This window comes from Thalassophryne amazonica, chromosome 6, assembly GCF_902500255.1.
Source record: "Thalassophryne amazonica chromosome 6, fThaAma1.1, whole genome shotgun sequence".
NCBI lineage: Eukaryota > Metazoa > Chordata > Actinopteri > Batrachoidiformes > Batrachoididae > Thalassophryne > Thalassophryne amazonica.
The window spans coordinates 58,215,071-58,228,319 of NC_047108.1; the positions used below are offsets into that span (position 1 = coordinate 58,215,071).

General features: G+C 40.1%; 1 protein-coding gene across 6 annotated transcripts in view; it reads right to left on the reverse strand.

Annotated features, from left to right (window-relative positions):
- hdac7a (histone deacetylase 7a) overlaps nucleotides 1–13,249 on the reverse strand; it is a 196,594-nt gene that overhangs the window by 67,098 nt on the left and 116,247 nt on the right. For all 6 annotated transcript variants that reach the window (XM_034172206.1, XM_034172205.1, XM_034172207.1 and 3 more), the window contains 8 exons: nucleotides 9,792–9,972; nucleotides 9,561–9,651; nucleotides 8,727–8,847; nucleotides 6,750–6,850; nucleotides 3,849–3,971; nucleotides 3,504–3,613; nucleotides 1,927–2,028; nucleotides 1,166–1,337 (listed from right to left, as the gene is read on the reverse strand). In XM_034172206.1, the coding sequence (XP_034028097.1) occupies nucleotides 1,166–1,337; nucleotides 1,927–2,028; nucleotides 3,504–3,613; nucleotides 3,849–3,971; nucleotides 6,750–6,850; nucleotides 8,727–8,847; nucleotides 9,561–9,651; nucleotides 9,792–9,929 (958 nt within the window). In that variant the 5' untranslated portion in view covers nucleotides 9,930–9,972. The remainder of the gene's footprint in view (nucleotides 1–1,165; nucleotides 1,338–1,926; nucleotides 2,029–3,503; nucleotides 3,614–3,848; nucleotides 3,972–6,749; nucleotides 6,851–8,726; nucleotides 8,848–9,560; nucleotides 9,652–9,791; nucleotides 9,973–13,249) is intronic.

The window sequence follows — 13,249 nt, forward strand, 5'->3', positions numbered from 1 at the left end:
CAGCAGCCATTACCAACAGCAAGCGCTTTAAGCAAGTGGCAGATGACACCTGCGGCACTCCAGACATAGGAATTAAGGACTTGGCCAAATGCACTACCAGACTTAAACATTTATTTAACTCATGCAGACAAATTAAATTAAAATGCAGTAACAAAGTGTTGTTCTCTCTCATATGGCCATTCCAGGGTTCTGTATGAAACAGGCTCCCTGGCATGTTAGCACTTCCATGGAATCTATTTAGGTAAACCTCAAAATCTGTTTTCTGCTGTATATAGGTAGTATGGAGTTCTAATTTATTTTAAATTAATTTGTTCATTTTTACTGTTGGAAGTGTTATTATTATTATTAATATTACTTGTAGGAGTTTTTTTTTTGGTTTTATTCATTTTTGGTTACTGTATTTTTTTCTAACTTTTTTTTTTTTTTTACATTATTCCGTCTTCGTCTTAATACATACAGCACTTTGTAATTTTGGATGTGAAAGTGCTTTATCAATAAAATGATTATTATGACATGTAAAGAAATGTTTGCCCAGAGAACTTATAGTTTAGAATGATTAATTTCTGAACTCTATTATTTTTACATTTATATGTTCCTGTCTGATCTGCAATGAAAAAGTTATTTTCCTCAGATAATACAGTCTCAAAGCTAATCTAAAAAAGAAACAACCGAGGAGACAGCAGTCTGGCCACCAGGCCACAAAACCCACAAGTTAACTTTGAGTCAAATAAAAAACAGTCATACCTGGAATTACCCTGGACTTTTACTTCATACATCAGTAACATTTAACATCATAACCACAGAGTAGGTTCTTTATCAGTTTAGTATCACACTATTAATGAGTAATGGACAATCTGGGGTGTTTAAAGCAAGAAAAAAAGAAAGAAAGAAAGAAAGAAAGAAAGAAAGAAAGAAAGAAAGAAAGAAAGAAAGAAAGAAAGAAAGAAAGAAAGAAAGAAAGGCTTAAGGCAAGTTGGCACACCACCAGGTGGTGCTGCAACATTTCAGACTGCAAAAAGAAAAGATGAATAGAAGTGTCTTGAAACAGATCAGTGTGTGTTAACTGAACAAAAAAAAAAATTATGACTTTGGTCTTGGTACTTCATGATGATAAATTGTGGAGGATTTTGACTCACAAATGTACATGTGTGCTTATCTGTCTCACCACTTATTAGAGGAGTGTGTACCAGTCCGGAGGGCTCCAGGATGATGACAGGGAGGTGTGGGTTCAGCTGGCCAGGCTGTTCCTCTCTGCTCAGTGGGAGGAAGACAGGTGAGCCCCCGCCTGAAACCACTGGCACCCGGCCGACCTTCAGAGAGGACAACTCACCATCAGCCTGCACACACACAGTTTAAAAAAGTTACTGCCACAGATAAAGACAGTATATTATGCCTACATGAAATTTATATCAAGTTGTACAGATTGCTTTCAGTTTGACTTTAAGACGATAATTTCCCAGTTTTTATATATATATATTTTTTTTTTTGTATTTGAAATGGCAGAAACAAATTAAAATGTGTGAAATACCAAGTGTTCCAATACTTTTGGAGGGCACTGTAGATATGGGACTACACACATGTCTGAGACAGGGGAAACAAATCCAGTATTGCATTTTAATGACAGTTTTCATTCAATCGTAAATTTCTGGTGCAAAATAAGAAAAAGGGCCCAAAACCCATAAATATCAATATGCTCCAGGGTAATTTACTTCACTACACTCCACTGCACTTTTTGGGATCTGAAAGCACACTGGCCTTTTGGTGTTCACTAAGTTACAGAATCTAAAATGTTTGTGAAACATGCTAAACTTTGAATGGGGTCAAACAAATATGAGGACGATTGTTTATTTTAGCCAGATGCTTCCAGCTACATCCGATTTGAATTTAATAACACTGGGTTGGTCTGATTCCACAGTGTGATGTTACCTTGGCATTGGCCGGCAGTCCCAGCGTTATGGTGGGTAGAGTGGAGGCACTCTGGACGGTAAAATTAGCGATGGTACCATCCTTCAGAAGCAATCTCTGGGCCTGCAGATACAGTAGATGATGCATCAGTTCAGACAGTTACAGTATAACATGAATTCATCCAATATGAAAAGGGAGATAAAAATTTGTTTGTTGACAGATGATGGGGCAGCATGGTAACTTAATGATTAGCACTGGTGACTCTCAGCAAGAAGGTCGTGGGATCAATGCCCCCCTTTGGTATATCTGTGTGGAGTTTGCATGTTCTCCCCGTGTTTGTGTGGGTTCCCTCCGGGCGCTCCGGCTTCCTCCCACATCCAAAGTTTAGGTGGACCGGAAAGATTAAATTGTCCGTAGGTGTGCATGCGGGTGTGAATGTGTGTTTGTCTATATGCGGCCCTGCGACAGACTGGTGTCCTGTCCAGGGTGTAGTCCACCTCATGCACCATGACTGCTGGGATAGGCTACAGCAGCCCGCGACCCGATCTTGAAGCGGTTGAAGATGAGTGTGTGTGTGTATATGTGTGACAGATGATGAAAAGAAAAAAAAATGGATCACCAACAATTCTGGATGAACTAAATCACACTCGCATTTTTGATGATAATTTTTCCAAGAAACCACGTGCATAAAATGAAACTTTCTGACAGATGTCTTTTCATAAAAATTCTACAACCACAATATTTACCACTACAACAAGCAAATGTCAAAGCTTCCCACGATGATTAAATTCATTGGGTCTAAACAGTTTTCACCTGGTGTTTTGTCCCGAGCCTTTGTGACTTATGTGAATCGTGACTTAAGACATCCACAGCTGCTGTTCGGTCTTTGTGTGATTAAATTAATTATGTATAAACAGCTGACACTCACTGCGCCGCTGCTCCTGTGGCGCTGTTTTAAACATGTCATTACTTAACATCCGGGCGCACCTCATGGACATGAAACAACAACTTGTTTTCTTAAAGAAAGGTGCATGCTGGTTGATGGAAAATGTTTTCCATCTCCAACAAGAGTCACCTTAAAAGTGATTTTTGTCATCCAATTTTACACCCAGTTATTTATTCAGTGTTTAAATGGATTAAAACAGGTTTTCTGTGTGCTGCCAGTCTGCAGTGTGTAAGTCTGATCCTCTCAGATCTCACAAGCTAAGCAGAGTGGGTCCTGGGTAGTACTCGGTTGGGAGTCCTCCTCGGAAGACCATGGGCTGTGTGTGCATCAGTAAACGCATGCGACATAAAACTCAAAATGTGCATCTGTGCTGGATCCGCTGTGGCGACCCTGCTCAAAATGGGAGCAGCCGAAAGATAAACAACAAGAAAGCAGGTGTTGTGCATTTTTAAGGGATGTGGCTGTGCTGTGCAGCATTGTTAAAAAGGGAGTAATACATCACATGACTACACGCTGACATACAAAATTATTCTTGGTCTGAAAAGAGAATACAGACAAACCAAATCCATGTTTTGTTTGTGTGCTGACTGTGTGAGTACTGAAAAGCATGATTCACACGCTGGCTATGTACAATTTGTATACACATTCTAACCTCATGTGAAAGTCCGCCTGCAGATGGCAGCAGTCCATTCTCATTGGGCAGACTGTCATTTGGCGAACTGCAACCAGAGACGGGAGTACTACTGCTACTGGGGGATGAGTCTGGATGGCCAGTCAAAGAAACAAAGCAACAAATATTTACAGTATTATTATGTTCAGAATCTGACCATTTTAAAGAACTACATTTTTCTGACACTTGAATATTAATGGATCCATTTGCACCCATTAAGTCCTTGTGTGTGTGTGTGTGTGTGTGTGTGTGTGTGTGTGTGTGTGTGTGTGTGTGTGTGTGTGTGTGTGTGTGTGTGTGTGTGTGTGTGTGTGTTTATACAGTTACCGAGTGTATCAGGCACTCTGTGTTTGACAGCAGGTGGGGCACTCTCCTTGCGAGTGAGTGGGTTCTTGCGGGTGTTCAGATGTTTTTTCAGCTTGTGTTTCACCTTCAGATTGGGCTCTGATGCTAACAAATTATAGATACAGAAGGTGTTACATTATGTATACACACACATACACCTACATTCTATGTATACATTTTATTATATGGTCAGAAATAAATGTAAACAAAGCAAATTTAAGTAATCAAAATATTTTTTAAAATGTTCAAAGTTATTTGGCAACAAGAACAAAAGAAAATGCTTTCATAAAGTGAAACAAAAAATACTAACATAAAAAATATGCTGACAGTTGTTGGCACTCTGACATATTTACAGTAAAACATCACTTTTATAGCTAGTTTTCGTTTGACAAGTCAGGGGATGGATGGATACCAAGTCACTGAATATGTCTTGATCTTAATTTCCGTCAATCTTTCAGAAATACAAAGAATCTGGCACTGTATGGTAATTCTGTCTGGAGGAAGCAGTTAAAAAAAACGCACAAGAAGATGAGTGAGGGAAGCCACCAAGACACCCAAGACACCTCTGAAGAAGTGATAGTGTGATTGGAAAAATCAAATCTAGGCTTGCATCTCTCATGTACCTTCTGGCAAACTGTAGCTGAAATGTCACATCTTCTTTTTAAGCTAATCCTTCTCTATGCCATATTATCATGAAGCTGTATAACTTGTGATGGAAAATTCAAAATTTGCACTGTGCACAATTTCTCCAATCACAGCCACAGAAATCTATAATTTCTTCTGGGTTGTCTGGCTGTCTTGGTGGCTTTCCTCACTCTTCTCCTTCTTGCATAGTCACTCAGTTTTTGAGAACTGTCTACTCCACACAGATTTATCAGAGTGCCATACCATTTGCATTTCTTCATAATTGGCGCAAATAAGGTCAAAGACATAGTGACTTGGAAATGTTCATCTATCTATGGCCTGACATGTATCAAGAAAACGTGCTGTAAAAGTGAGGATTTACTGCAAATTCATCAAAGGGTACCAATAATTGTGTAAAGCATACATTAGACCTGTCCTAATGTCAAATGTTACAGAATCTTTTGGGCCACACGTTGTTCTTGTTCCACTAATAAAATAAAAGATCCCCCACAAAGCAACAATTTTGCCCAAACAAGAAATGTAGTAATCCAGTAATTCCATTAATGTTCTCCTCTGGGTGACCAATCAACCACCACTTTTTGCGATTAGAAGCCATCATATGTACCTGTGAAAGAAAAATAATGGCATCAGCGGAGGGAGAGGAAAATGTGTCACTCTGGTGGACCTCTAAATTTTATCTGATTGAGTTAAAATTTGGTCTGCACCTATAAAACCCCAAGTGGAACAAAAACAACATGTGGCCCAAAGTTTCTCACAAATTTAATTTTTTCACTATATAAGATGAACAGCCCCAACATGCAAGGATTTTTGGTTTCACTTTGTGAAAAAATTTTGTTTTGTTCTTGTTGCCTTTCACCTGCGTACCTAAGTTTTCTTCCAAATTTAAGTCCAGACAACCTGGTAAAGCATGTCCACACAAAGGACACTGGGCCTTACGTGGGCTGAGGGGTGTCAATTAATAACCCTTATTCATGTGCTGCAGAACAGCAGACTTGCTGTCTCACAAACCATCATGCAGACCATATCAAGAATCAGTTTTAAATGTCTTTTTTTCTAACCCTCTGTTTTTTTTGTTTCTTTGTTTGTTTAGATTTTACTATACTTTCAGTAGTTCCCATTGTAAGGTTTTTTTTTGTGTGTGTGTGTGTGTGTAATGCCAATGTGTTGCATATCAAAATATTCTAGAACACTATCTAGAAATATTTAGGGTCTAAATCTGAAAAAAAAAAAAAATACATTTTTAGAAAATTCTTCAAATCTTCATTGATAATACACCTTTATTCATGTGGATGAATTGTTTTGGTGCAAATAATTGGTTCACCAAAGTATTTGGATTATAAACCGTCGTACGGCATCGTGCACGCCTGCTCCTCGGCACGATGTTTCGTGGTGCGCTCATATGATTTCTACTGCTGTGAGTCACCCTGAGGTGTACATATTCACATTATGTGTGAAGGGGGCCTTAAGATAAATATATAATCATATCATAAAGATCCCGTCAGTGTCCTGTTGGACATTTTGCTCAGTTTACATATAGTTTAGAAAAGCTTGTCCATTTATTGCTGTCAATGGTAGGTGTTCTAATTCATGCTTTGTTGATAATTAAAGTCAACAACCTGGGTAAGCAGTGTAAACAGCAATAGTTTATATGACTGTCATCAGCACAAAGTTTATATATGAATGTCACATCTGTGAAAATGCCTGTGTGGTATTAATTCAAAGCATAGCACTGTTTTGCTACCCTCTTGTAGCTCACTCACTAAAATTACAATATAGTGGCTTTAAAACAAATATGTGAATAAAAACATTCATGAGAGCACATGAGATCTACAAAATGAAGACACTGAGTATACACTGCTGAAAATACAAAAAGCTGTGCTGTTCTGCGGAAAAGAAAATACAAATTAAAATTACAGGTCGACTGATTATTTGCCAGGCCAATTATTGGAGCCAATATTCGACATTTTTATGATCATTGCTGTCAGCTAACACCAGGTGAAATATACTACATACTAAATATGACAAAAAGCATAAACACTGTAGTTTATAATCAAAATGTGATTGTGGATTTATGTGCAGAGTCTTGACACAGTGACTCTGCTGGCATCCCTCCTGATTCCACTGTGGACTAAAAAGAAAAACCCTGCTGTGAAATTTGACCACCTGCTGCTGGCTATTTGAATCATGTAAATGTTATGTTTTATTTCCTGGAACAATCAATGCTTGGGAGAGTTTTACCTGTTCTGCGCAGCGGCGTTCCCTGTGAACCCTCTGATGAATGCTGTAATGGAGACGAGGTCAGAGGCTGAGTGGAAACACCGGGGTCTGGACCCAGTTTTCTGAGAGAAAACACAAAAGTACAACTCATCAGTTCAGTCATCAAACTACACACTCATCACGACAGAAAATAGATATTTTATCTGCTTGCAACTTTACCTTCACATAACTACTACAACCCCTGGCAATAATTACGGAATCACCGGCCTCGGAGGATGTTCATTCAGTTGTTTAATTTTGTAGAGAAAAAAGCAGATCACAGACATGACACAAAACTATAGTCATTTCAAATGGCAACTTTCTGGCTTTAAGAAACACTATAAGAAATCAAGAAAAAAAATTGTGGCAGTCAGTAACGGTTACTTTTTTAGACCAAGCAGAGGGAAAAAAAATATGGACTCACTCAATTCTGAGGAATAAATTATGGAATCACCCTGTAAATTTTCATCCCCAAAATTAACACCTGCATCAAATCAGATCTGCTCGTTAGTCTGCATCTAAAAAGGAGTGATCACACCTTGGAGAGCTGTTGCACCAAGTGGACTGACATGAATCATGGCTCCAACACGAGAGATGTCAATTGAAACAAAGGAGAGGATTATGAAACTCTTAAAAGAGAGTAAATCATCACGCAATGTTGCAAAAGATGTGGGTTGTTCACAGTCAGCTGTGTCTAAACTCTGGATGAAATACAAACAACATGGGAAGGTTGTTAAAGGCAAACATACTAGTAGACCAAGGAAGACATCAAAGCGTCAAGACAGAACACTTAAAGCAATATGTCTCAAAAATCGAAAATGCACAACAAAACAAATGAGGAACGAATGGGAGGAAACGAGTCAACGTCTGTGACCGAACTGTAAGAAACCGCCTAAAGGAAATGGGATTTACATACAGAAAAGCTAAACGAAAGCCATCATTAACACCTAAACAGAAAATAACAAGGTTACAATGGGCTAAGGAAAAGCAATCGTGGACTGTGGATGACTGGATGAAAGTCATATTCAGTGATGAATCTCGAATCTGCATTGGGCAAGGTGATGATGCTGGAACTTTTGTTTGGTGCCGTTCCAATGAGATTTATAAAGATGACTGCCTGAAGAGAACATGTAAATTTCCACAGTCATTGATGATATGGGGCTGCATGTCAGGTAAAGGCACTGGGGAGATGGCTGTCATTACATCATCAATAAATGCACAAGTTTACGTTGATATTTTGGACACTTTTCTTATCCCATCAATTGAAAGGATGTTTGGGGATGATGAAATCATTTTTCAAGATGATAACGCATCTTGCCATACAGCAACAACTGTGAAAACATTCCTTGCAAAAAGACACATAGGGTCAATGTCATGGCCTGCAAATAGTCCAGATCTTAATCCGATTGAAAATCTTTGGTGGAAGTTGAAGAAAATGGTCCATGACAAGGCTCCAACCTGCAAAGCTGATCTGGCAACAGCAATCAGAGAAAGTTGGAGCCAGATTGATGAAGAGTACTGTTTGTCACTCATTAAGTCCATGCCTCAGAGACTGCAAGCTGTTATAAAAGCCAGAGGTGGTGCAACAAAATACTAGTGATGTGTTGGAGCGTTCTTTTGTTTTTCATGATTCCATAATTTTTTCCTCAGAATTGAGTGATTCCATATTTTTTTCTCTCTGCTTGGTCTAAAAAAGTAACTGTTACTGACTGCCACAATTTTTTTTCCTGATTTCTTATAGTGTTTCTTAAAGTCAGAAAGTTGCCATTTGAAATGACGTTAGTTTTGTGTCATGTCTGTGATCTGCTTTTTTTCTACAAAATTAAACAACGGAATGAACATCCTCTGAGGCCGGTGATTCCATAATTTTTGCCAGGGGTTGTAGAACAGCTTGGTGTTTAATAAAAATAGCTTCTTTTTCATGTTTTCCTTTTGTTGTCATTGTGTGTTTTGTATTACCTGTATGCTACAGTTGGGGGAGTCAGCATGTTGGAATTAGTCCTCTCCAATGCCGCCTGTTTTTGTTTCTTCAAAATCACTTCCTGGAGTTTCTGTTTCACCAGGGAACTGGCCACAGCACCTGTCAAACATGAATATAGCCAGTCAAAAACATGAATGCTTCATAAGACAATAGAAACAGATCAGAAATACAATTAAAACCTAATGAAGTGACTTCAACCTAACCCATCACACACCACACATCATCAGGGACTCATCTGTCTTTAATTGGAATGTGATAGTTTAAGTTACAACTAAAGACAGAAGAAACAATAGTGAGGGGGGATTAGCTGAGAAAACAGGTTATTGTTCCTGTATTTTCCACCACCAACATGCGATAATTTCTCTTATGCAACATTAAAAAAGTGTCAGGGAATTAATACAATGTCCCCGAAAGTGACCAAAGAGTCTGTGTGTGTGTGTGTGTGTGTGTGTGTGTGTGTGTGTGTGTGTGTGTGTGTGTGTGTGTGTGTGTGTGTGTGTGTGTGTGTGTGTGTGTGTGTGTGTGTGTGTATAAATGTGTTCTATGTGCAACAGGAGGTGTTGAGAGTGATGAAGTTAATATTGACCCTGTGACTTTTTGTGCAGAGCTATATATGTAACTTCACTGTTGTAGCACCACTTATCAGGTTATATTTAGCTCTTGTTTGAAAGCAAACAGTTTTAAAAGTGGAATGCTGTTCAGTGCAGATAGTACATCTTACAGGGACTTTCAGGCCACAATTAGTTCAACTATTAACTAAAACCTGCAGCGACGGACTGCTGCCTTGTGTTTGTGTGTGAGAATGGACTCACTCTGTTGACTTTTGTCCTTGTGTTTAAGCTGCTGCAGCTCCTGCTGTTTCTCATGCTGCTCCTGCTCTCGCCTCCTCTGCTCCATATTAAACTGCAAACAGACACACAATTGCACTGCAACCTCTGTCCTGTCTGTGTCAAAATTTTTTGCACCAAGCCTGGTCTGTTTAATAACAAAAACAACAAAAAACCTTGATATTGATATTATCTGTTAGCTGTATATCTCCCTACCCGGATGTGCTGGTGAAGCTGCTGTTGAGAGAAGGAGGTGCGAGTCTGTGGGGAGAAGAGTAAAGGTGGGTGCAACGGGGTGTAGAGCGCCGTGTCTGAACCAGGGCGCATCCCCCGCTCTCCCACCCTTAGGTCCATGGGAAACAATGTCGTACACAACACCACACTGCCACCGAGGAATCTGAGAAAACAGATGAGCTTATTAATTTCATCCATCTATAAAGCAAAACGCATCTGTCTGTGTGTGTGCATGTGGCTCGCATATCTCTCTGTCTGTTTGTCAGATCGGCCTCAGCTTTCAGATAAGGCTTGTGCATGGCACGATTGTGTGCATCTTTTATTCTGAAAATTTTGGGGATTAATTTTCAATACCTTTATTTTGAAGACATCATCATTATTGGCATAAAGCAGAATGTTCTCACACGCCAGCTTCGACAAAGATGAGTCACTCTATGCCTTAAACAAATGTCTATCTCTAACACATTCACGGGAGAGAGACGGAAGACATAAATTAAAGAAATAAACAACATACAAACAGTCAGAGAGATATGCGAGCTACACACACACACACACACACACACACACACACACACACACACACACACACACACACACACACACACACACACACACACACACACACACACACACACACACACAGACACTTCCTGCTTTATTATCAGGAGGAATGTTCTCACGTGCTAGCTTCAACAAAGATTGTCAACAAAACTACCACTTTTTTTATAGGAGTACATACTTCCTACGAGCCCTGCATGAGTCCTACAAAAGGATGTAACACAGATTATTATATGGTATGGGATTTTGCCAACTTCTGATTGGCCCATTCGCCACTTTCTGAGCTGTACCACATGCCGAGTTGACTGTTCGTGGAGCCGAGTAGACCACGCGTGTGAAACGAGTACACCTCGTGTGCAGCATACTATCGATAACGACCAATCAGATAATGCGATACAACGCCTATTTTGGCTGTCAGTTTGTTGACAAGATGGCAGAAGACAGGTTTGTGTCTGTTAGCAATGCTGACGTAAAACAAATTTTACATGAAAAAGATGCGAAGAACACCCGCAGAAATACGAGGTCTGTCCATAAAGTATAGGTCCTTTTTATTTTTTTCAAAAAATATATGGATTTCATTCATATGTTTTTACGTCAGACATGCTTGAACCCTCGTGCGCATGCGTGAGTTTTTCTACGCCTGTCGGTGACGTCATTCGCCTGTGAGCACTCCTTGTGGGAGGAGTCGTCCAGCCCCTCGTCGGAATTCCTTTGTCTGAGAAGTTGCTGAGAGACTGGCGCTTTGTTTTATCAAACTTTTTTCTAAACCTGTGAGACACATCGAAGTGGACACGGTTCGAAAAATTAAGCTGGTTTTCGGTGAAAATTTTAACGGCTGATGAGAGATTTTGAGGTGATACTGTCGCTTTAAGGACTTCCCACGGAGCGAGACATCGTGCAGCACTCCCAGGCACCGTCGTCAGCCTGTTTCAAGCTGAAAACCTCCAGATTTCAGGCTCTATTGATCCAGGACGTTGTGAGAGAACAGAGAAGTTTCAGAAGAAGTCGGTTTCAGCATTTTATCCGGATATTCCACTGTTACAGGAGATTTTTTTAATGAAAGACGTGCGGACGGGTCCGCGCGTCGGGACGCAGCCAGCACGGTGCGGCGGCACAGGAAAAACACCTCCGTGTTGATAACCATTTGTAAAATCCAGGCGGCTTTTGATGGCTTTCAGTGGAGTGAGTATATGAGAAATTGTTTAACAGCTGGACATGTTCCAACTTGTCCTTAAGGCTTCCAACGGAGGTGTTTTTCCTGTGGCGGAGCGTCGCGGCGGCTGCGAGCCGACGCTGCAATCCGCCCGCACGTCTTTCATTAAAAAAAATCTCCTTTAACAGTGGAATATCCGGATAAAATGCTGAAACCAACTTCTTCTGAAACTTCTCTGTTCTCTCACGACGTCCTGGATCAATAGAGCCTGAAATGTGGAGGTTTTCAGCTTGAAACAGGCTGACGACGGCGCCTGAGAGCGCTGCATGACGTCTCGCACCGTGGGAAGTCCTTAAAGCGACAGTATCACCTCAAAATCGCTCATCAGCCGTTAAAATTTTCACCGAAAACCAGCTTAATTTTTTGAACCGTGTCCACTTCGATGTGTCTCACAGGTTTAGAAAAAATTTTGATCAAACAAAGCGCCAGTCTCTCAGCAACTTCTCAGACAAAGGAATTCCGACGAGGGGCTGGACGACTCCTCCCACAAGGAGTGCTCACAGGCGAATGACGTCACCGACAGGCGTGGAAAAACTCACGCATGTGCACGAGGGTTCAAGCATGTCTGACGTAAAAACATATGAATGAAATCCATATAGTTTTTGAAAAAAATAAAAAGGACCTATACTTTATGGACAGACCTCGTACACAGTCAGCAGCCAACCTGTTTCACAAGTACGTCACTGAAAAGGGACATGCATCCAACTTTGAAACTTATGACAGACGGATGCTTGATGGAGTACTCGGTCGATTTTACGCGGAAGCTAGACAGGCGAATGGCGAACTTTATAAGAAAACAAGCCTAATGACTCTTCGTCACAGACTTAACAGGCATCTCCAGTCGATCGATGGGATGTCAGTTGGTGCAGAATGACAGTAATAATAAAGAGTTGAAAATGAGATTGATTTTTCAGTTTTAGTATGTTTGACAAACTCCCAATTTTCTTGTTTACCATATAATAAAGCAGTTAAAGACTTTTGATTTCGGTGTACCTGTGATTATGCGGACCTGGTCAGGATGGGGTTACCTCGGCCTTGGATTATGTGGACCTAGTCAATTCTGATCAGGTCGGCATAATCACGGGTACACCAAAATCCAAAACTCTATAATTGTATATTGTCTTCGATATGGTCAGATATATAAGAATTTAGACAGTAACACAATGCTTGCAAATTTGTGTCAGACACCTCAATGGAGTTATGTAAAATGAAAGATAATGTTTTTATACAAGTCAAGGGATGATTACATGAACATTTCTAAGTCACTGAAAATATTTTGGACTTCATTAACATCAATCATTAAGATTTATAAAGAGTATGGTTACTATGTAAGTCTGCCTGGTGTAACTATGAAAGGGGATGAGTGAGGGAAGCCACCGAGAGAGCTACGGCAACTTTGAAGGAGTTACACGCTTCTGTGACCGTGATTAGACAAAATGTGAAAGTACAGATTTTGTCTTGTTATATCACCAGTCACAGCTGTGTGGTGGCATGAGAAAAAGTTTCCTACAAGAACACTGATTAAATCTAGGTTTGAGCCTCCAATGTGCCTTCTGGCAAAGTGCAGCTGAAATTTTACATCATGCTTATAAGAAATTCCTTCTCTGTACCAGTGCACTATGAAACTGTATAACTGGTGATGCTACAGACAAAGGTTGGACTAAATTGT